Source organism: Botrytis porri, assembly GCF_014898465.1.
Source record: "Botrytis porri strain MUCL 3234 chromosome Unknown BPOR_015, whole genome shotgun sequence".
NCBI lineage: Eukaryota > Fungi > Ascomycota > Leotiomycetes > Helotiales > Sclerotiniaceae > Botrytis > Botrytis porri.
Genome location: NW_024066089.1, coordinates 511,152 through 531,894, shown reverse-complemented (window position 1 = coordinate 531,894; position 20,743 = coordinate 511,152). Strand labels below are relative to the sequence as shown.

Here is a 20,743-nt window from a genome sequence, read left to right as displayed (position 1 = left end):
TAACTATAGTAATGAAACTAATGATTGTTCTTGAGCACGAAGCTCTACATTGTAATGAAATCCCATTCCCTTATATAGATCTTCGTACTCTGATGTTGGTTGGAGTTTCTTGGAGTCCTGGCTCCTGGGGACTCCACCACGTGACACTTGTCACATGGCATTCTGTTACCCATCGTAACATTTACATATTTATAACTAATCAAAATCATTCTTTAATAAACTTAGAATCCTCACAAAAAGCTCTTTGAAAATTATAAATATAATTAAAATATATCTTTAATTTAATTCAATACTTTATAAATCAATATATTCAAAACTTCTCAATATATTTCGTACTTTTTAATTTGAGAATATAATTCATTATATCTTCTACATTCTTGAATTTAAATAAAAACCCTTTCAAATCCATATCAAGAATATATTGAATAAATACCTCCTCTTTTAATTCAATCAAATTATAACTTTTTAATCGATTCTCAACCATATTAGGTTTACCTTAAATTCTATTACTCAATATAGTTCGAAATATACAATAAAACTAAGCTACCTTTTAAATTGATAATTTTTTATTTAATTTAATAACTTAAATAACTAAGATTATATATACTTCTTTAAAATAAATTTTTATAATTAATTATAAAGAAAATGTATATTGAATATAGAATAATAATTTGAGATAAAAGTAGCCGATTTATTAGTATAACCGACCCACTGATAAACTATATTACTTGTATAATGATTACATAATAAGCAATTTACCCTGTTGGACCAAACCAAACCATATACAATCTCAACACATCACTACAGCCTATATAAAATAGTAAAGTCAGAGAATATAGCAGTACTGACACAAATTCTAGATGTTCGAGATTACTTCGCAAGTGCAGTTATCTTCTTGATCCAAGTTCACTTGCATGTCTAATTATCATTTACATTCAGCCATCCATTTCACCAATGCTTTCAACATCATTTATGCTTCACTTGTCTGACATCATTACTTGTATTGCTAAATTATATGCCATGCTAGTACAATCTTTCTCAGAATCGCTTACAGTTGAGCGATTCCCAAAGCGTACAATCTTCCCTTAAAATTCGTTTATCATTGCAAAGTGCTTTGTTCTCAGGACCATATCTGTAGAATCGCTACTCATGAGCGAACTGCGAGCTGAAAAGATCCGTATCCCGATCAAAGTTTGAAATAAATCGTTCATAATGGTAAACCCAATGAAACCCTACGAAGAGAGAAAAAAGCAGCTAGGCCTTGAACGCATGGTTATATGGGGCCCTCATTGGGACCGTAGATTCAACGCAAACCCTCAATGGAGGTGGATGTCTAAACAATGGCAAAGAGAAGGTCGTGAACCACGAACGGAAGTGGGATATTTCGAATTTTATCCATACCCACAGAAGTGGCAAGACTATGTTGACGCAGTGAAGCAAAAGCCTAATGTTCTGCCCTCTTTTCAGGAAGATAATAACAGTACCATTCATAATGATGCAATAGATTGGGGCGGCAGACAGCGAGTCCGTCAAACCAATGGTCCTTTTCCTATATACAACATAGGGATGAATCCCCAACATCAAGGTTGGTTTATCCCCACACACAGATCTCTAGACGCCAAGTATCGGTTTCCGGGCACACGAAATGTGGCGGGCCCTCATCAGAATGAAAAGCTACAGGGCGTATTATTAGGCGTCTTCGTGGGCTTCCGTAGAGTCAGAAGGGATAAGTGGAATCCATGGTGGTGGGAAGTTGTGTACGCAAGATTAGATAAGAGGGATTGGGCTCTACTACATGCTTATGACTACAACTACCTTGGCATGCCTTTTTCAGCTGTGAAGAAAGGTAAAGGCACGTCTTGGAAGTGTAGGACAAATGATGTTATATGGGTGGAGGCTCTTGAGAATATGACTATGGAGGAGAGGACAAAGTGGATAGGGGATCAAGTCAGACGGCCAGCTGCTAGTTACCACAATCATTGCAAAGATTTCAACGAGCTCAGATGTTCATTTGATCTTCCCCCATTCTATTTCTAGGGCTTAGATGTGCTAGCGGAAGGATGTCTTGTACCGAGGAATATTTGTCAGTGATTTTCAGTCAATGGATACCTCTTTCGCGAAAACAAACGAATTATCTTTGTCGGGAAGGGTCATGAATATGACTCAAGATGTAAATTCAAGATAAAGATAGACTTGAACGGTATCAAAACATACTTTGGTTATCCAATTTATAAGTAATAGGTCATTGATCGTTGAAGTATGAGACCTGCTGGTGCCCCTCTTTTACGTTCTCACCATGAGCTATATACAGAGGAGTTATACCTCTGTATCATAAGTTTTCATTGTCAGCATTCGAGATCAGGGATTGTCCGCTGTCGTATACTGTGCTCTCTTGATGTTACATGAATTGATCCAAAAATGAGACTTTGAAAACCACCTGAATGCAAAAGCGTGCATGTGCTGGCTATATGTGATCAGATTGGAGTGTATTGAGATGATGGCATCGCTTCGTTCGTCTAAAAAGCCTCGGTGCTACGTCGTCAAATAGATATACGCACATGTCTTTTAATCCTGCTTCTAGCTATAATAGAATTGTAAAGCAGTGGCAGGGAATAACTTGAACTCATTTCAAGGCTTGTTGTGGCACAAGTATCCACGACTACGGAAATAAGTGACGTGCTCAGTGAAGCTGTGGAAGAGGTTCAAAATGGACGTGGATCTGTTTTAAAGGAAGTATGAAATTTCGATAGCATGGGATATTTCAAATAGCATCAAGATTAGCCTCACCCAACATCAAAACCCGGATCTTTCTGATAACATCCCAACTCATCAATCATAGCGAATACAACAGTTGACACACATTATACCTGCTACAGGCGCTCTTGATGACTATTCGAGAAAATGAAATGTAGTTAGTTTGTATAAAACGTGAAGGATGATAAAGACAAGCATTTTCTAGCGAAAGCTTATCAGTCTTGGAAATACTTTCTGGATGATGACATGCATTTTATGATTCCGTGCTATGCTTCTTGGACTACTGAAGTTCACAGATCATTGAGCAGAGATTCATATCACAGTGGGCACTTGAACCTGCCTGGTTAGCAACCCTTTATCTCTATATGTTGTGATACTTAGGTATAGGTGGTTGTTTTCTGAAGTGAATATTACTGACAAAGTAATTATTCCTAGCATAATGAGAATCAGATATTTCACATATCAAAAGATTAGCAAACTGAATCCTATGTCCCCAGAATACCCACAAAAGAATCACACAATTCCTCAAAAACCAATACCAATCTTCTGGACATCGTATCTATGCAAGGACCAAAAATGATACAAGACTAATCCAAAAATTATAATCAACAAAAATAAGATAGTAGGTGTGATAGTTCGATTTAACCAGCTATCAAGCCTACTATTAGGAGATTCTTAATATTCTGCATCTATATAGCCCTTGGTCTGGTCAGTACTATTCTGGGTGTTGCCCCACTTTGAGGATGGTTTTGTTGAAGGGGGGATTTATGCTGTTGTTTCTGCATCTTGAGTTGAGTTCTTCATCTGCTTATGAACTTCACTTCTTGGGTAGATCTTTTGGGATGGTCTGAAATTCATTCCATCTCACTTTTGTTGGCTATAAAGTTTGATATTTATGTGGATAAATTGGAGGTCACTGGGTAAGCATAATATATCATACAATTGTCTCGATAACTTGACTGTCTTGGAGTGACAGAGGGGTCTACACGTCAGAAATCACCAGCACTAAACCCCTTTGTCCTAATCGTTACTCTGAGGTGAGGGATGAATGATAAAGATTATGTTGGGGGCCTAATTCTCAAGTTCTATTGGTTAAAAGTGTTCAAGAACCAGACAAATTTATAGGCAAACTTTCTGATTATTTATTGTGAATCTATAAGTTCTACTGATAGACTCTTGTAGAACATTCAACTTAGAATGGCTTCCTAGATATAAAGGTTCTGCTTTGAAATGAGATGTTCATCAACTATTCTGGCAACTAATAAAAAGAAAGCTGAAGATATAAATACCAGATATACATTGAGATGTCTCATATTTCAACATCACAAGAACACATCTCCTCATAATTCACTTTCTCTCAACCAAGGACTTGATAGTACTTTTTATCCGATCTTATTAGATTGAAAATCTTGATTTCGGGATTTAGAAGTCTCTCCGAGCCCGAAGGCCGAGCTAGCCTTGTTTTGACCATATATAGGTAGGCAGACTAAGGAACACTATATTGCAACGAGCACACATTACAAGTGAAAGGAAACCAAAAGTCAAGTTCACATTATATCTGAATGAATTCATACACAAAGTTTCTTACCATCAAAGTTTCTTCTTTCCTCAAACCTTCCACCCTCCACCACTTGTTTCTCCTTCGCTACCAGGTCCAAGTTTGTTTTCACGAGCGACAAACTCGAAATATCACTCCAACTACCAAGCCTACCATACAAACCTTCATGACTCCATCAACACGCTACTCCTCAACACTATGGTCACAAAACCCTCTCAACGCCATCTCATTCCCTATGAATCACATCGATTCAATCTCCAGCATCCAGACGATCAACGCGGTTCACAGGGAATGACATATCATTCTTCAATCTCCGCATTATGTAATGCCCAACAGCTATCAAGCCTACTATACAAATTTCCATTACTCCTATGCTGGATTTCCCGGACCACTCTTGAAAATCGTACCTACATCCTTCGTCCCTAGTTTTCCACTACGCACAAACTAATTTTCAAATACAGCTTCAGCTATCAAGCCTACTATACCTTTTTTTACGACTTAGAGTTACTCAACTCTGGTGCTTGGTCTGTGCAAATCGGATCAAGTGCCGGAGTTGAGCGATCATCTCAAGGTGGTTCGCTGCTCAAAGACCGCATGCAGAGGGATGTTGTGTGGACTAAATATAGTGCACACACTGGAGACGCCCTGACTGAGGGCAAACAAGAGTGGGATGCTTTCACGAAGATGAGGTGGTGGTGGTGGTTGTTTTGGTATGGATTATTTTTCTGGTGCTGTGATACTGTAAGGTTTCGATGGCTAACTCATGCTTTGTTAGGAAACACTTTGGGGGCTGCTACAAATTGAAAACTGTTGGTTCAACAGCCCGGTTTGATTTCGAAAATTGGACCATGCCTTTCGAGACGGATGATAAGTGCAGGTAGAGCATTAGTTATAGCATACACAGGAATTTGTGGATATTACTTGGAGCGACACAAGGCTTAAGAGGGGGATCATACATATTTTGTCATCATAATTACAATCATAACACTCTCAAAAACCCGCAACAAAGTTTGCCATCTTCTCTGTAAATTCTAAATTATGATCACACCCAAGAGCCTGTAAGCATGAAGCAGCTAGCAAATGTTAAATCCCGAAATTTAGCATGGAATCTCCATACAAAATTAAGCGAGTTTCATCATCGTGCTGCACCTAGCTCTTACCTCCGCTACGCATCTTTCCTGATCCTTTTATTTTATTTTAATCGATATCATCTAACAGAAGGAAAATTTATGTATGGTACATTGACTTCTGAAGTAGGTGAGGATACATATTGTCGAGAATCAGAATTTCTGACCGTGAGCTCCTATCTCGAAATGACAAAAAATCCAAACCACGCAAGGTTATATGAGATTTCCGGGGAAGCACTCCCAATTGCTACTCATACTGCGCACAAGAAAGAAACACAAGTCCATACATCTTCCAAGACTCCTACTCATCTGCCAAGAAGTCTAGTATAAATCGTCTTATAACCGAAGAGCAGCACATACAAACCCCGATCCCGCAGCCGTAAAATCAGCAGCTCTCATCCGCATGCCTGGATACAGATTTGCGAGTGTTCTGGCTATTTAAAGAGACGGAAGGGAGTTGGATAGGATGAAAGAGTAGATTCTCAGATGCAAGAGTGTTAGACGCAAGCTTCAAAGGTGTTTAGGACTTTCAAAATTTGTATTCACTCCGTGCTTATCAATTTAGATGTGCTATCTTGGACTGTGCGAGCTTTTTCCGTGCTCATTTAGATCTAATTTCCGAGGAATTTGAGTCTATACCATACAAGATGAGCTTCGGTATCAACTCGGCTGAATGCCATGTAAAAAATTCTTGAAGGAGCTGTAGCCACATTGTTCGCTCATGTATAGACCCGACGGGTTTGAAGAAGATAGTCTGTATACACGACGAAATAGATACCCATCTTGACCTCCGTAAATCATTCTTGGCACGCTACCCCGCGTCTCAGCCTTACGTAGATTATCGAATCCCGCAGATGCATAAGCAGCATAACCCACATGCGCAGTCATCAGTACCGGAGATCTGGATCATCTAGCCTCCGCATTATACCCTGTGTGTGCAGCTATCCCTAGCAAGGGGATTTCCGCTACAATCCTCAATTCTAGCGTTCATCAAATCACAGCAAGTTGTATAGATGGGAGTATAGAGAGTTTCTAGAATACTATATTACACATGGGAATACCACCATAATTGAGCATTCGCGAAACTCGTAAACTAAAGTTACAAAGTACAGGAGGGTCAATGAAACGTCCTTCTAGAGAAAACAGGTGATTCAAGAACATCAACTATAAAAGTAAAGCAATTGAACCACCATCCGTATCTAACTCCTCTTCTAATCATCACCGTGTATCGTATCATCTTTCGTCAGAACCCGTAAAATCATCAAACATCATAGCGTGTTACCAAGCGGTCAGTCCTATCATAGCCCAGTTCGAAAAAGTTCTAGTCGAGTTATAGAGTGACGTAAGTAAGAATGAGAAGATTGCTTAAGCAATTTTTTCGTTCTCTCTGTAGGCTAGAGTGGGCGAAATAGCCTCCTCATCACCCTTTTCCATTGTCATCATAGAGCTGAGGATTTGAGTTAGCATTGATCAGAGGAGTGGAAATGCAAAAACGAATAAGAAGATGAGTACGTACACAAGATCGCCACGAGAATTAGCAAGAGCAGTTTGTTCGCTGGAAGAGTTTAAAGGTGCTCCAGAGCGGCCAGTAGCACGAGTGGTAAAACGTGAACGGGTAGCAACAGAGAGTAATTCCCCAAGTGCCTTGCGACGAGCAATGAGTTGATCCATCCAGTCTTTTGGCTTTGGGCTGCCATTTTCGGTGTAATTTGAAGGATGTTGCATGCGAGCGATCATCTCTGGGTGCATCTCGATCTCTGCCTTTTGGTTATCGAAAGAGCGAGCCTTGAAGATCTTTTGAACAATTTGCCAGCAGCAAATGAGATTCCCAACCCAGATAGCAACTGAAGATTCGCGAATGTACCAAAGTTGATAAGTTGTTGTCATAGGGCTAGAGAAATTGTAATACCTAATGAGATGGTTAGTATCAATCAAGACCTGAAATTTGGGAATGACTTACTTGTTCAAGATGGCTGCAAGAATTGTGAAGACAGCGAGAGAGAAGACTCCCATCAAGATAGCTTTGCGCATAGGTGGAAGACGTGCAATATAAAACATCCAGAGTGGAATAAGGATCAAACCAAAATCAGAACTGATATTGAAAGCCATTTGGACGATGGAATAATGCTGGTATGTCGCACATTGTTCATTTTGAACCGGAACTGCCCAGTATTGTTTAAATGGACGACAGACACCAACGTAGTATACAAACATGATTACAACGTAGCCAACAGCGATGTAACCCATGAGGATCTTGAGTGCCATTTGCAAACTTGGGAGGTTGCGACTTGGAGAGAGTTAGCTTTAAAGGTGTGCTGAAGATAGAACAAATGAAGGACTTACCAAAGACGCCACAAGAAGAGCCAAATGCAGATCTTGACGCACCAGGTAGAAGCAAGCATACATTGTTCAAGGGGAATGACAATAATAGAGCCATAAATGCGCGAAGCCACGTCGTCAGGATCAGCCATAATTGAAGCCAGCTGCTCTGGGGGGAACAAATTGGTCTCATAACGAGCGGAAACATTGATCAAGATCAAGAGTACTGTGTAGAAGCACTGCACAAGTGTTAGATAGTCTTCATAAAGCGCAGTATATGAATAATTAATATCACTTACCATTGTGACACACATGAGCCAATCTTCAAATCGCATCTTAGCCATGACCCAGGTAGCATTGAGACTATAATAAACAACCACATCAGTCGAACCATTACATAAAGGATACACTCTCTGAGCCTGCTTCGAGAAGGGTAAGAAATAGTACTTACATGCGGAAACCGAACAAGATGAAAGAAGGAATCACAAAACCAATGGTATTATGGAGGAGCTCAGAATTGGATGGAGAAACATCCCCACGAGGGAAGATCAGAGGAGCCATCTTGACTCTCAAGTCCTGATAACTTCTATCTTTTTGTGATTAATTGTTATGGTGTTATACACTGGACTGAAAAAAAAGGTTGGTTGTTGTTTTTGATAGAAAGAGGTTTTCAAAAAGAAAACTTCTCTAATGGAAAGGTCACAGCTCGGAGATGGAAGTGGAAAGAATTTGAAGTTAAAAGTTAATCAATTGAATGTGAATGTGAATGCGAAGGTGAATATGTAAATTGATCCCCTCTTGGTGAATACCTCTCTTCCTCCTGTCCCAAAATTGACGCTAGTACCAACTTTAAATTTGACACTCCGGCTCTTCATGAAGTCGGCTGAGGGAAGGGGAAACACCAACATTCAGAAGAGACAAGAGGAGAAATAGAGAATGAAGGGTTTTTAGAAGAGACAAATGTCATCTGAAGAAGAAGGTTCTAAAACCCACAAGATGAAATTTGGGGTCTCACAACCTTATCCGATCTTGTCCTACTTTTTGATATATCGAATCTTCAGCGCTTGGCTCTTGGGATTGGCAAGCAAGCAATCAAGCAAGCAAGCACATACAATCTCGGACTCGAGACCTAAAGCTGCAACCTGCCATCTCACTTCAACGTTGAGCAACAGAGTCAATCTTAATGATGTTGTTATGCAGCCCTACTCTCCAGTTTAAGCTACCCCTCCCGTTCTTGGAGTTCTTAGAGTTCTCCGGAAAGTTACCATACCATCGCTGACCGGTTCAACGATTTTTTCTAGGATTGGCGCCACAAATTGAGATGCAAATCAATCCCTTTTCGATTTCACAGAATCTAGCTCTTAACCATCGAACGGGAAATTGCATATTTGGCAAGGTTGCTATCCATGAATCATACGTTGAAGCTTGGCACAGCCGTGAAACATATCAAGACCAGTTCTGCAATGTTGCAGTAGTTGTGTAAGAAGAACATGCAACTACCCGCAATAAGTGATTTCTTTGGTTATTGTAGCGAGAGTCGTTGCTGACACACAAGACATTGTTGTCATCTTTAGCAAGAGCGATTCTGCAAGGCAAGGGCATACTATCTAGATGCACCAACGTCACATACCTTGAGATGGATTCTTTTTACATCACCAAGTAAGCCTCTGGGCTCGCATTGCAGCGATCTACGAGACACAAGAGGATCCGATTGAGCGGAAGGCAGAGTTTGACAACGATCAAAATCTGGGGAGCTGGTAAAGTTTGTACTCTCTGGCACTACATGACTACGATACAGTAGCGCTGCTCTGGATCGCCGACCAAAGTACGGGATACCGATGATCCGAGACTGGCGTCCGGATTGCTCCTACATTCATCAAATTTGCATAGGTAGTTATAAGGAAACACGTTAAAATCATTAAGAAACGTTTGGCATGCCACAGTTTGGGGGTCAGATTCTTGAATAGACTCTATGACCTTGAGATGAAATATTTGGGAGGCTCACTGGCAGCCATCTAGCACATTGAACCCTAACGCCATGCTCAATTCATCAATACCCATTTTTTCATTCCTTCATTTAATTGTATTATGCCACAGGGGTGATGTATGCCCTCAAGGCTGCCGTGGCATCACCGTCATAAGCCTTCAGTAAGTCTGTGGCCTTGATCTTTGTCAATTCGAGTTCCTCAACCTGTAATAGAATTTTGTTAGCTCCGAGCACTAGGATCAAGCATCAAATTATAGCTATGAAGCAGTATTGAAGACGGGATAGGAGAGGCAGAGCGTGATCGGTAAAAGCAAACCAGACCGCAGTACTTTGAGAATTATGGTGGCTAAGAACAAAGACCTTATCTTGGATAAAGAGGATTTGAATGCTTAATAACTGAGCTCTGTATATTGGAATTAACATACCAATAAATTAACATCGGCCGCTTCAACCTTCACTGTCTTCTTCACAACCTTTTTCTCATCTCCCTTCTTTGCAACCTTTCCATTCGTGGCGCCGGTACCTGCCAACCTTTCCATAGCTTTTCTCACAGCCTCTTGATCTACCTCTCTCGTCGCGGTCGAATCATCTTCGCGAGGGGCATCGAGAGAGGAGAGAGCAGCAGCAGCTTTGCGATCTTCTGCCGACTTGGCCTTTTGAGGGATCTCATCATCTACATCGCCTGTGGTTGCACCTTCAACTAATGTAGGGGGTTGGGATTCGGACATTTTGACAACAAAAAGATTTGCAGGTGAATGTTAATTGTTGTTTGAGCTTTGCACAAGGAAGACAAGACTGTCAGAGTGACGTCTAAAAGGATCCAAGCACAATTTAGGATTGGGGCTCTAAATCCCACACCTGTAGGGCTGATACTGGCTGACAGGCTTATAACGGAAAACTTGTTCCCCGACGGTAGCCTGATATAGCCTAACAATCCTCTGAGGGGCTGAGGGGAAACCCAACCACAAGCTCGGGCCAAGTGAAATAAAGCCACACAGTTTAATTTTTATCATTTGGCCCCCTCCTCTGCAAAACAATCACATTATTTCTCCAACTTTCTTTTTTTGTTATTCGAATTTAACTGGTTGTTGCATTGCAGCTCGGAGTAGCTTCATAATCTGAAATCTAGGAATATCATCATAGGACCCGTGTCCTTCAAAATGCCAACCTTTGGTCCTGGAGCAGAATTGGGAATTGGTTACGATGGAGCGCAAATGACCAAGCCCATTGACTCACATCACCAGGTTGAGCCATGGTCACCAAGTTCTTGGACTACAAGACCGATCAAACAAGATGCAATATATGAAGATCGCAAGAATGTAGAGAAATCATTGTCGAAACTTCAACGCCTTCCTCCCATTGTTACTCCCACGGAAATCATTCAGCTCAAAGCAAGTTTACGCGATGTAGCTCTTGGCAAAGCATTTCTACTTCAAGGGGGTGATTGTGCTGAACTATTCGACTACTGCGAGGAGAACGCTATCGAATCAAAGATCAAGCTCTTACTTCAAATGAGTTTGGTTCTTGTCTGGGGAGCCAACAAGAAGGTAGTCAGAATTGCTAGAATGGCTGGGCAATATGCGAAGCCGAGATCAAGCCCTACAGAGATGGTAGATGGCAAGGAGACTCCGTCTTTCAGAGGAGACATCTTGAATGGTTACGAAATTGATGAGAGAAACTTAGATCCACAAAGACTTGTGAGGTAAGCAAATACCTGTGGGGCTATCACGATACTTGACTGACTCGCAGCAGTGCATACTTTCACTCCGCAGCTACTCTCAACTTCATTCGAGCATCTCTTTCATCTGGCATCGCAGACCTGCATAGCCCAATGAACTGGGGTCTTGGTCACGTTCGAGACCCCGGTTTGCAAGAGCAATACTCGAAAATTGTAGACTCCATCAGTGAGAGTTTACGTTTCATGCGTACCATTGGTGCAGATACAGCTGATCAGCTTCGAGGAGTTGAGCTCTATACCAGTCACGAAGGTCTTCTTCTTGAATATGAACAGAGCCTCACTCGACTTCTCAAAGACCCATCTCAAAACTTACAAGCCGGTGCAAACGCCGAAAAGAATGTCGATCCTACTAAGGATGGAAAGGCATACTTCAATACATCAGCACACTTTCTTTGGATTGGTGACCGGACTAGACAAGTGGACGGGGCACATATTGAGTACTTTCGTGGTATAGCCAATCCTATCGGTGTCAAAGTAGGCCCTACAACTTCTTCCTCGGATCTTTTGGAACTTCTTCGAAAACTCAACCCAACAGTAGAAGTTGGCAAAATAACACTCATCACTCGTTACGGAGCATCAAAAGTTCGCACACTTCTTCCCAAACATATCCGAACAGTCGAAGATAGCGAATATGCCCGTAGTGTCGTCTGGCAATGCGATCCAATGCACGGAAACACAAGATCCACTTCGACCGGCATCAAAACGAGGCAATTCACAGACATCTTCTCCGAACTCCAAGAGACTTTGGCAGTCCATCAAGAGGAAGGAAGCTACCTTGGAGGTGTTCACCTTGAATTAACTGGTGATGCTGTGACAGAGTGTACTGGCGGTAGCCAGGAGCTTGCCGAGGAAGATTTATCGTTGAACTACACCAGCTTCTGCGATCCAAGACTGAACGAGAAACAAGCACTAGAAATGGCTTTCTTGATTGCGGGTCATTTCCGTGAGGGACCTGCCAAAAATTAGATTAAATGAATATCTAGCACACATGATTGTCGTTTGTGCTGAAACGCTGAAATTCTTGGTGACTGCATGTCTTCTTCCCTTGCTTGCGATTTCTATCTTATCACTCATAGAATCTATCGATGCAAGCTCCCTGATTCTCTATATCCTCATTGAAGAATGCGCGTTTGTGCTTCAATATTTCCTGCCTCTTGGTTTATGTCTATGGTGCCTAATCGATACTATTTTAGTCATCCATGGCAGATCTTCTCCTATATCTCCATCGTTGTCCACACCGATGTTGCGGCAGTAAGTGCTGCTTCGAATGTTGTTATCGAGGCGGTACGACTATCTGCGGTCTGCGAAGACGAAAGTATGCTATGGATTTCCCGATTTCTGACATACCCTTTGATCTTTCTTAAGATGTTGCAGGATACCTAGGTAACATCAGATGCTACCCAAACATCCCCTCGCAGGAATTCCACTGTCTAGTGACGCCGATCACTGTAGGTCCACTACGCGAGTGTAATAGTGAGTTCCGGTGAAACAGTCCTGTTCCAAGATTGTTAGATATTTTCATGTGGCTCAAGTTGTCATTAAGTATCAGACGTACCATATGCGCTCATTTTATCTATGGTTGGTGCCATATTATTGGGCATTTCGACGATTCGTACAGAAGAATAGGTCGCAAGGTCGTGGATATGTCGGGAGAGAGAAAGGGTGCGCGCGGTAATGAGCGGTGCAGAACTGGTACAGATTTCTTCTGACACGCAATCAAATAAGTCATTGCAGAATCTAAATTGGTGAAGCTCGAATTGCGATTCTTGGAGAATCATCAGGTCGCTTTTGTTTTTATCAGAGCGTTGGGATTTGATGCTTGGATCATCATAGTTGCATCTATTATGCAAAAGCATTGAGCTCTTATGCAATAAGTCTCAATTTAGCTACTTTCGTTCATTAAAGTCTGCGCGAATCACCTTACTTCACTGTTTATATGATGATAAACCAGCATTTGATAGTCTGCCCTACGAAAGAAATATAAATTTCTTTCGTACATGGTGCTTTGAATCATTGACAAAGAGCGCATTATGTAGAAGCATTGAATCTTAAGATGTTACTTAACTCATCATACGGATGAGACGATTTGAGAAATTCGTTGGAAGTAGAACTTTGGAATTGCTAGACTTACTTCACTCTTTAAGAGCACTTAAACACAGATACTGTAATTAAGAAGGATATTTCTTTTTCAAGAAATTTGAGATCGAAAAAGAATTAATATCTTAGTTCTTGAACATATTTCTTGAAATCAATGTCCTAAGACTTTCGAATCTCAGCCTACTAGATGAAAGATGATGAATGTCGTCATTTTTAATAGACTTTGAGTGGTGTAACCTAAGACTTGTGGGATATATAGAAAAGTTGTATTATTTTGAAGAACATGTTTGTAATCTTAGATTGAGCTGGTTACCTATGATGTATGATGGGGTGGATTTCAGGACTCAAGAGTCAGTTGAATAAGGATCCAAAAAGTCGAGGGCCTTGTGAAAAAAGAGATCAGAAAGGGAATTGGGAATTTTGCTTTGTATTGAGTCTGTCTCAAAGATCTGTTCTGTGGTGGTTTCATGTGTGCTTTTCATTGCTATTGAAGATGATGAGGAGGAGCAGGATGAGGTTACCTACTACCTCTTGCTGCTAATGTAAGTAAGTTACAGAACTTCAAAGGGATTCATAGCGTGTATGGCTTCAGCATGATGTTTGGGGTAAGAAGTATATGTTTACTACGCATTTTAGGCAATTGCTACTTGCAGTTTATAGATTAATTTTTTCTCAATGCAGATCTGCGTTGATATCAGACTTTGCCATAATTGATATTGATTGTGCTATTCGAACGTGCATTCTTATTGCCGCCATTGTATTATTGATATATCTACATTTATTCCAGCTAAATATATACATGTAAAGTGTTTTATCCTCCTACGAATGTCATTTTCTCAACAGCATACTCGAGCATTTTCTCTTAAATACAGGTGCCGACAACACTATCAGTGCTATTCTTAATATAAGAGTATAGGGGGTTAGAAGAACCCGCACACAAAACACCTTTAACAAATACACCTGCAACCAAGTCGGCGGCAATAGGAGAAGTATGAGTGTGGTCATTTGGATAGTAGGTATCAACAGTTGCAGCACCAAGGACAGCATATTGATTAGCAAGATATGTACCGTGATCAATGAAGCTAGCCATGCTTCCAATGTTTTCGACAGCAGTCTCGCTGTATCCTGTGAAACGAGGGGATGTGTATGAGCATGTACCTGTCTCGCATGTGTTATCTGGAGTGGGAGAGGAGATGATGACATGGGCTCCTTTCGCAGTCATGAGTTCAGTAGCATTAGTGAGATAGGTGGGGTATGTTTGAACTACTACACCAGCGTCTGTGGTGCAGGTTTCGTTACCGGCTCCAACGCAATCAGAGCGGAGGTTATCGGTGGGGGTAAGGGATCCTCCGTCATTGTGTCCGAACTCAATGATGACGATGTCGCCGGACTTTATGGTATCAATGATGGCACCGAAGCGATTTTCATCGGTGTAGGAACGGGCTGAGCGACCGGCTTTGGCATCATTGACGACGGGGATGGTGAGGGAATATGGGAGATATACACCCCAACCTGTAGTCATTAGCTATATCACTATATAGAATCTTAGTGAGTTATATCTACCCTGAGTTCCAGTTCCACCTCCACCGAGAGCCATTGTAGAATCACCACACATATAAACTGTTGGAGATGCAGCTGATGCGGCAAGTACGACAGCGCGAGAAGCAGCGACGGTACTTGAATCAGCAACGATGCTTGAGGCCACAGAAGTAGCGGCAACAGTAGAGGCACTTCTGGACGAAGCAGTGCTTTCCGGAGCGGCAGCTGATGAAGCGCTTGGAGGAGACCATGTTGGTCTTACATTTTCCCCGTTAGACTTGCCATATGCGTGATTGAATGGGACCGCAGAAACAGAGGCTGCCAAAGTGGCCAAAAGAAGGCTTGATGTAGTCTTCATATTGATCAGAGACTTTGATGTGAGAGTTCGATTTTTCGAGGTTTATACTTAAAGGAAGGTAATAGAGTGAAAGATAGCAACTGAAGTAGGTAGTAAACAAAAATAGAAAAGAACGAATGTGACCTATACAAACAACAGAAAATGAATGAATAGAACAATGAAGAACCAAAGTCACCGGGTTCGAATAACGATAGAAATAGCAAAAAAAAAGAGTACTTCGTCCTACCTTGGGTATATATCTAATTGCATTATCCCCTGCACAAGGAATCATGTTTCCGCTTGGAGGATTTTCATTGCAGGAACAATAGTTCCTTTACCCTTGATGCCGTGCATGTTTTCACCCCTCCTGTCTTTCCCATCAATGAACGAACATGTTTGTACCAAATCGAGCCAAGAGGTCTAGATTACACGATGAGATCTCTCCTCATTGGTAACGTTCTTCACGGAGATGCTCGAAACGAAGCAAAATGACCGAAGCTAATAAGATCTCGACAACGTTATTGACAAGCAAGCTTACCAGAGAGAGGCGTGTCGCTTGAATAACGTGGGTTTTAGATAGAACGAGAAGGGATGGATTTGACAATGGTTGAAACCCAAATTGTGAAAGATAGATTGTTTTAAGTTAATGAGGGGACGGGCGCTTACCAGAATGGGAATAAAATTAGCTCAAAGGGGAATTTCTTATAAAACGAATGCCTAAGGCGTAAGTTTTTTTGGAGGGTTTCAAATATTCCGAGTGAACATCAGACGTTTGGAAGTATTTTCAACAATGCAGAGTATTTTGTGCAGTACCGGTAGATCTAAATATCTAGCATTGTGTTTCAAAGCTTGTGTTGAGGCCCCACGTAGTGCTCCTCGTTCCCGGCTTGAAGGTGGAATGATACGTTGCACCCGGCTTAAGTTTACCCAAAAATTCCAGATGTATTTCCTCCCCCCTTCCCCCGCTCAAATCTTATCCGAGAAACGATTTTTGCAGGAAGTCCTAAGAGATCACACTAACCTTAGTTTACCCCTTGTATTTCATCCGAACCCTCACTTTCTTATATTATCTTGACTTCACTTAGCTTGACTTTACGATATCGTTTTTCTCTTTTAAGCCTCCTATTCTAAATGATAGTCTAGACTACTCAACTTCTTCATCCCATCACAATTGGATTGATGTTATGTGAGAAAAATACGGTTTTTTGCAACCACCTCGCTTCCTCGGGTAAAACTGTGGTGATAAAGACATTTCGTTTTTGTACAGCCAATATCATAGAGTTATAAATGTTAGAAAGTATACCGGTAGACAACCCGTATGGATCCATTCAAGTTGATGTTAGCTCATGCCTTTGGCATGATTTAAGTGCCTTGTGTGAGATAATCAAAAAACTTTTTAGCAGTGAGTCTATTATATTGAATTGACTAAAGAGTAATGATAACCATTACTTTATAACTGAAACTTCGCAAGAAGAAACGAAGTTTCCAAGGTGTTGCCACTGTTGCCAAGTGCTTGAGGATATCACTGACATACAGTTTTGAAGTACCCATTCGCTCTTGCCATCAACACCTATTACCCAATCCAATCCACACTGGGTGAGCTCATATTACTACCGCATGCGCTATCATCGCAGGTGTGTAACAAGTGCCTACAATCCTTCAAGCATTCCACTTTGTTTTTCCTTTGAATGCCCGTCACTGAATCATATATACCACTATGATCCGGTTTTGGCAGCGAAGGGAATCTCGCTTGGATTCTCAACAGGCTTTCTCGCGCAGCGGAGATTCTTGGCGAAGACAAATTTCTCTTAGGAATATACAAATTCAAATCTACTTGTGGAATGCCAGTATACTTATCCTGAATTAAAGATAAACTTTGCCGAGCCGACGACCTTGGTGCTGATATAGTTTCTGATGTGCCGGGAGATATCATAGGTTGGGTGTCGTGGCTGGCTTTCTTGCCGTCCCTCAGGTTACCGTGGGGGCTTGTGGGGGACGATGGGATTGAACGTGTGACTGGATCTTTGCTACTGTTGCGAGTGGCAAGCGTCGACCAGAAGCTTGCTGGCTCCGCTGCGCTTTCTGTATTCAATTTAGGAAATGCGGCATCTTGAAGGTGTTTGAACCATGATTTCTTCCCTTCACAGTGATTGGATTCAACCGACAAACAATCAAATATAGTAACTTTTCTCAACTTGGACAACGTTTGTGAGCTCGCACATCTTCGAACTCCTGTGCATGATCCAAGCGAAGAGCCAATCGCCGTGGCATTTCCAGAGCGAGCTGGTGCTTTGGGGTGTGCTTTAATGATACTTTTCTTTCGTTGTATACCAGCGTCAGACTTTTGGCGGTTCGGAGCATCGGATTCGAAGTTGTTCAACCACGAGCATACTCTATCCGGGGGGCTGATGGCAGTCTCGTTAAGCCATGGATTCCGTGTTATAGGGGTTGTCCCCATACCGCTTAGCATTGGTGAACTGATCGCAGTTCGAGCATCGATTCCAATACTATAAAGAGAGTGTGATGGGCGGGCATGTGTTCCTTTAGAAAGTATGTCGTCCAAGAGCCGGGATTCACGAATGGGAATAGATATATCTGGGAGCGGGGAACGCCACTCATTGGTCGATTTTCTAGGAAGGGGAGGAAAGGAAATTACATGATCTTTTGGCGATTCTTGTTCCATGATTCTAACGAAATTGGTATCATCTCTATTTACGGCCGGCTCACATTGCCAAGACCATTTGCTGATGGACAAGCGTGCATCGGTGGGGTCGAAGGTGCCTTTATTTTTGCTAGGTCGATGCTCTTGATCGGGATTTTCTGGGTGATGAAAGCATTTTCTTTTGTCGTCATGCCCAGTGCTTACCATATCATCTTGATTTGTGCTGGCCTGACTGGAACATTTTGACTCACCTTCGAAGTGAGCATGGTCTCTCTCACTTAAATGAGATTCTTGTTGACTATACTCCTCCCAAATTACTTCGTGCAAACTTTCGGGATTCCCTTCTGACTGTCGATCAAGCCGGCCAAAGTTTGTTTGAGAAATCCCCAGAAAGTTTTCCGAATTTCCTGAAATCTCCGGGTTCACAATGCACGTTGGGGAACGGGATAAATTAGGGAAAAATGTCCTGGCGGTAGAGTTGCCAAGTTGCGAGGTCTCTTTTGAGTTATCCGATTGTGCAGCATGTATGTGAATTTCACAGGAAGAGGGACGCACTACAGGTACTACGCCTTTACTCGTGAAAGACAATGACGATAACCTGCTCCCACGCGGTGATTGATCTTGGCTCGAGCCATTTGCAGCTGAGACAGGCGGGCGAGCTTCGTGCGTATGGAGTAGACCTACTTGGAGCAATTCCATTACAGCTTCGACATCCTCTCGAGTGATGATATATGCTTCTGAATCTTGTGGTAGGTTCTCCGAGTAGGCTGGCTGGCGACTCGAAATAGAAGGTATGCCAGACATAGTCCCTGGTGTTGTCAAAAACGGCGAAGTTCCCATGGTGCTACTCATGTCGGATTTATTGGATGCGCTGGGTCTTCTCAAGGTTATAGCAGAGGGCTTCAGCAATTGACTGTTTGAGACCTTGCGAATAGTCAACCTGTTGCGAAGAGAACGCACCATGTCATTATATCTGGCACCGGCAGTGAATGACGAACTCCTGTTTCGCTCACTAAGAGGATTGGACTCAAAGAAAGCATTTCGAGTTTTTGAATTTTTTCCTTGCACATGTTGGCCGGAGTTGGGCTTCAGTAGTGGACGAAGCTTAATTTGGCGTGTTCCAATCTCAACTGAGCTCCATCTTCTTGATACAATCGGAGCGGCTGGCTCAGACATAAGCCTTCTCTTACCCAGTCTCTTCGGTAGGCAATGATCCCTACGAGTGTTTGGTAGTTTCGCGCCTTCTAGAGCTGTTGGCGCGACCTGGGTTGGAGGAAGCCAGTGCGAGTTGTAGTCCCGCTCGGCTGCAGCTATTTTCTTGGCCTCCCTTCTCAGTCCTTGGTTACAGGTCCCTCTGCATCGACGCTTACGTTTCTTACCCATACCCTCAGTGTTTCTTCTACCCTGCCTCTTGACCATTGTGAGACTTTCAGAGCTTAGTCTGCGTGCCTTGTATGGGGCAACTATTTGATCTCGAATTGAGGACATACTATCGGTGGTACATGAATACTCAAGTGAGCCAAGATAGGAATTCTTTGAGGAGGTGGCCAGCATTGGACTTGCTTCTGTCGGCAATAAAGGTGATGCACTTGATGATACTAGATCAATCTCGCCATGACCACCACGCGATCGGCTTGGTGTAGAGGGACGTCGGCCTTCGAAATAATCACTTTGCAATGCATGCCGAGATATTGGAGCCGTACTGGAAGGGGATTTTTGAGAGTATTGCAATAAATAACCTTGAGGAGGAGTGCGAAGTCCAGGGGCATCTACAACACACAACTGTCGCGATCTGGGATTGAAAGATCGATCGCCGCTGTAGACTTTCCGGTCTATTCCCGAAGGGACGCTCAGTATGGAAGATGGAAGTGAAGTCGGAGCATTAGGTCGTAGGGGAGGTTTTAGAGAAGATTGATCATCAGTGAGACCCTGGCTGCTAGTCATATTTGAAGTAATGATAGATGCTGCAATAGGAATAGGTTTTGGATCTTCGGGGTCAATAGGGTGTGCGGAAGACATCGCAAGATAGGTAATAATCACAGGTAAACTTGAAGCGGAGGATAGAAAATAATACAAGCAAGTAGAACGTCGGAAGTAGCATCAATTTTCCATACGTGTACTGAAAGAAGAGAAAATGATCAAACTTGAGATAGCGATAAAGAACGATAGTATATCTGCATCTTAAGAAAGAACTACCGACAGCCATCGTTTTGTCGTGGGGAAGCCACCACGTTAAAGACCACTACTAATGGCTCTGCTTCATTGTGAGCCACGCTACATCTCCAATGACTTGGAGAATCGAAGCTCAAGTTTGCACGCCTAAGCTCTGTAATTCTGGAATGATGTTATACATATGACAGGCATTCGGTATCTTGCGATTCATCCCTTCCATGATTTGCATCAAGGGGCGCAACAAGATTCTTACACTGATCAAACTAGAAACTGTACGTATACATAGTTTTAGTTTTGTGTATCGCTTATTCGCAATAACAAGGCAAAGAAAGTTGAAGGCACGAAAAAGATCCAAGCTGAAGATAGATTATTTGCACGTGACGTTTCGCCAAGATCGACCCTGGCGGGCGTAAAGCATCAAGTTTGCATCATTTATTTCGGAACGTGTTGGTG

General features: G+C 42.1%; 6 protein-coding genes across 6 annotated transcripts; 2 read left to right on the top strand and 4 right to left on the bottom strand.

Annotated features, from left to right (window-relative positions):
- Window positions 1-1,212: 1,212 nt before the first annotated feature.
- On the top strand, window positions 1,213-2,037 carry EAF01_009949 (uncharacterized protein; the record flags this gene model as incomplete). Its single annotated transcript, XM_038918205.1, has 1 exon — window positions 1,213-2,037. One exon carries the CDS (start codon window positions 1,213-1,215, stop codon window positions 2,035-2,037), a length of 825 nt encoding a protein of 274 aa, XP_038766175.1.
- Window positions 2,038-6,804: 4,767 nt separating this feature from the next.
- On the bottom strand, window positions 6,805-8,319 carry EAF01_009948 (uncharacterized protein; the record flags this gene model as incomplete). Its single annotated transcript, XM_038918204.1, has 6 exons — window positions 6,805-6,886; window positions 6,956-7,348; window positions 7,400-7,726; window positions 7,783-7,997; window positions 8,058-8,121; window positions 8,210-8,319. The coding sequence occupies 6 exons, from the start codon at window positions 8,317-8,319 to the stop codon at window positions 6,805-6,807; spliced, it is 1,191 nt and encodes a 396-aa protein (XP_038766174.1).
- Window positions 8,320-9,844: 1,525 nt separating this feature from the next.
- On the bottom strand, window positions 9,845-10,473 carry EAF01_009947 (uncharacterized protein; the record flags this gene model as incomplete). Its single annotated transcript, XM_038918203.1, has 2 exons — window positions 9,845-9,949; window positions 10,171-10,473. 2 exons carry the CDS (start codon window positions 10,471-10,473, stop codon window positions 9,845-9,847), a joined length of 408 nt encoding a protein of 135 aa, XP_038766173.1.
- Window positions 10,474-10,905: 432 nt separating this feature from the next.
- Window positions 10,906-12,449, top strand: EAF01_009946 (uncharacterized protein; the record flags this gene model as incomplete). Its single annotated transcript, XM_038918202.1, has 2 exons — window positions 10,906-11,447; window positions 11,498-12,449. 2 exons carry the CDS (start codon window positions 10,906-10,908, stop codon window positions 12,447-12,449), a joined length of 1,494 nt encoding a protein of 497 aa, XP_038766172.1.
- A 1,993-nt stretch (window positions 12,450-14,442) lies between these two features.
- EAF01_009945 (uncharacterized protein) lies at window positions 14,443-15,477 on the bottom strand (the record flags this gene model as incomplete). Its single annotated transcript, XM_038918201.1, has 2 exons — window positions 14,443-15,092; window positions 15,144-15,477. The coding sequence occupies 2 exons, from the start codon at window positions 15,475-15,477 to the stop codon at window positions 14,443-14,445; spliced, it is 984 nt and encodes a 327-aa protein (XP_038766171.1).
- Window positions 15,478-17,029: 1,552 nt separating this feature from the next.
- On the bottom strand, window positions 17,030-20,137 carry EAF01_009944 (uncharacterized protein; the record flags this gene model as incomplete). Its single annotated transcript, XM_038918200.1, has 1 exon — window positions 17,030-20,137. One exon carries the CDS (start codon window positions 20,135-20,137, stop codon window positions 17,030-17,032), a length of 3,108 nt encoding a protein of 1,035 aa, XP_038766170.1.
- Between the last annotated feature and the right edge of the window lie 606 nt (window positions 20,138-20,743).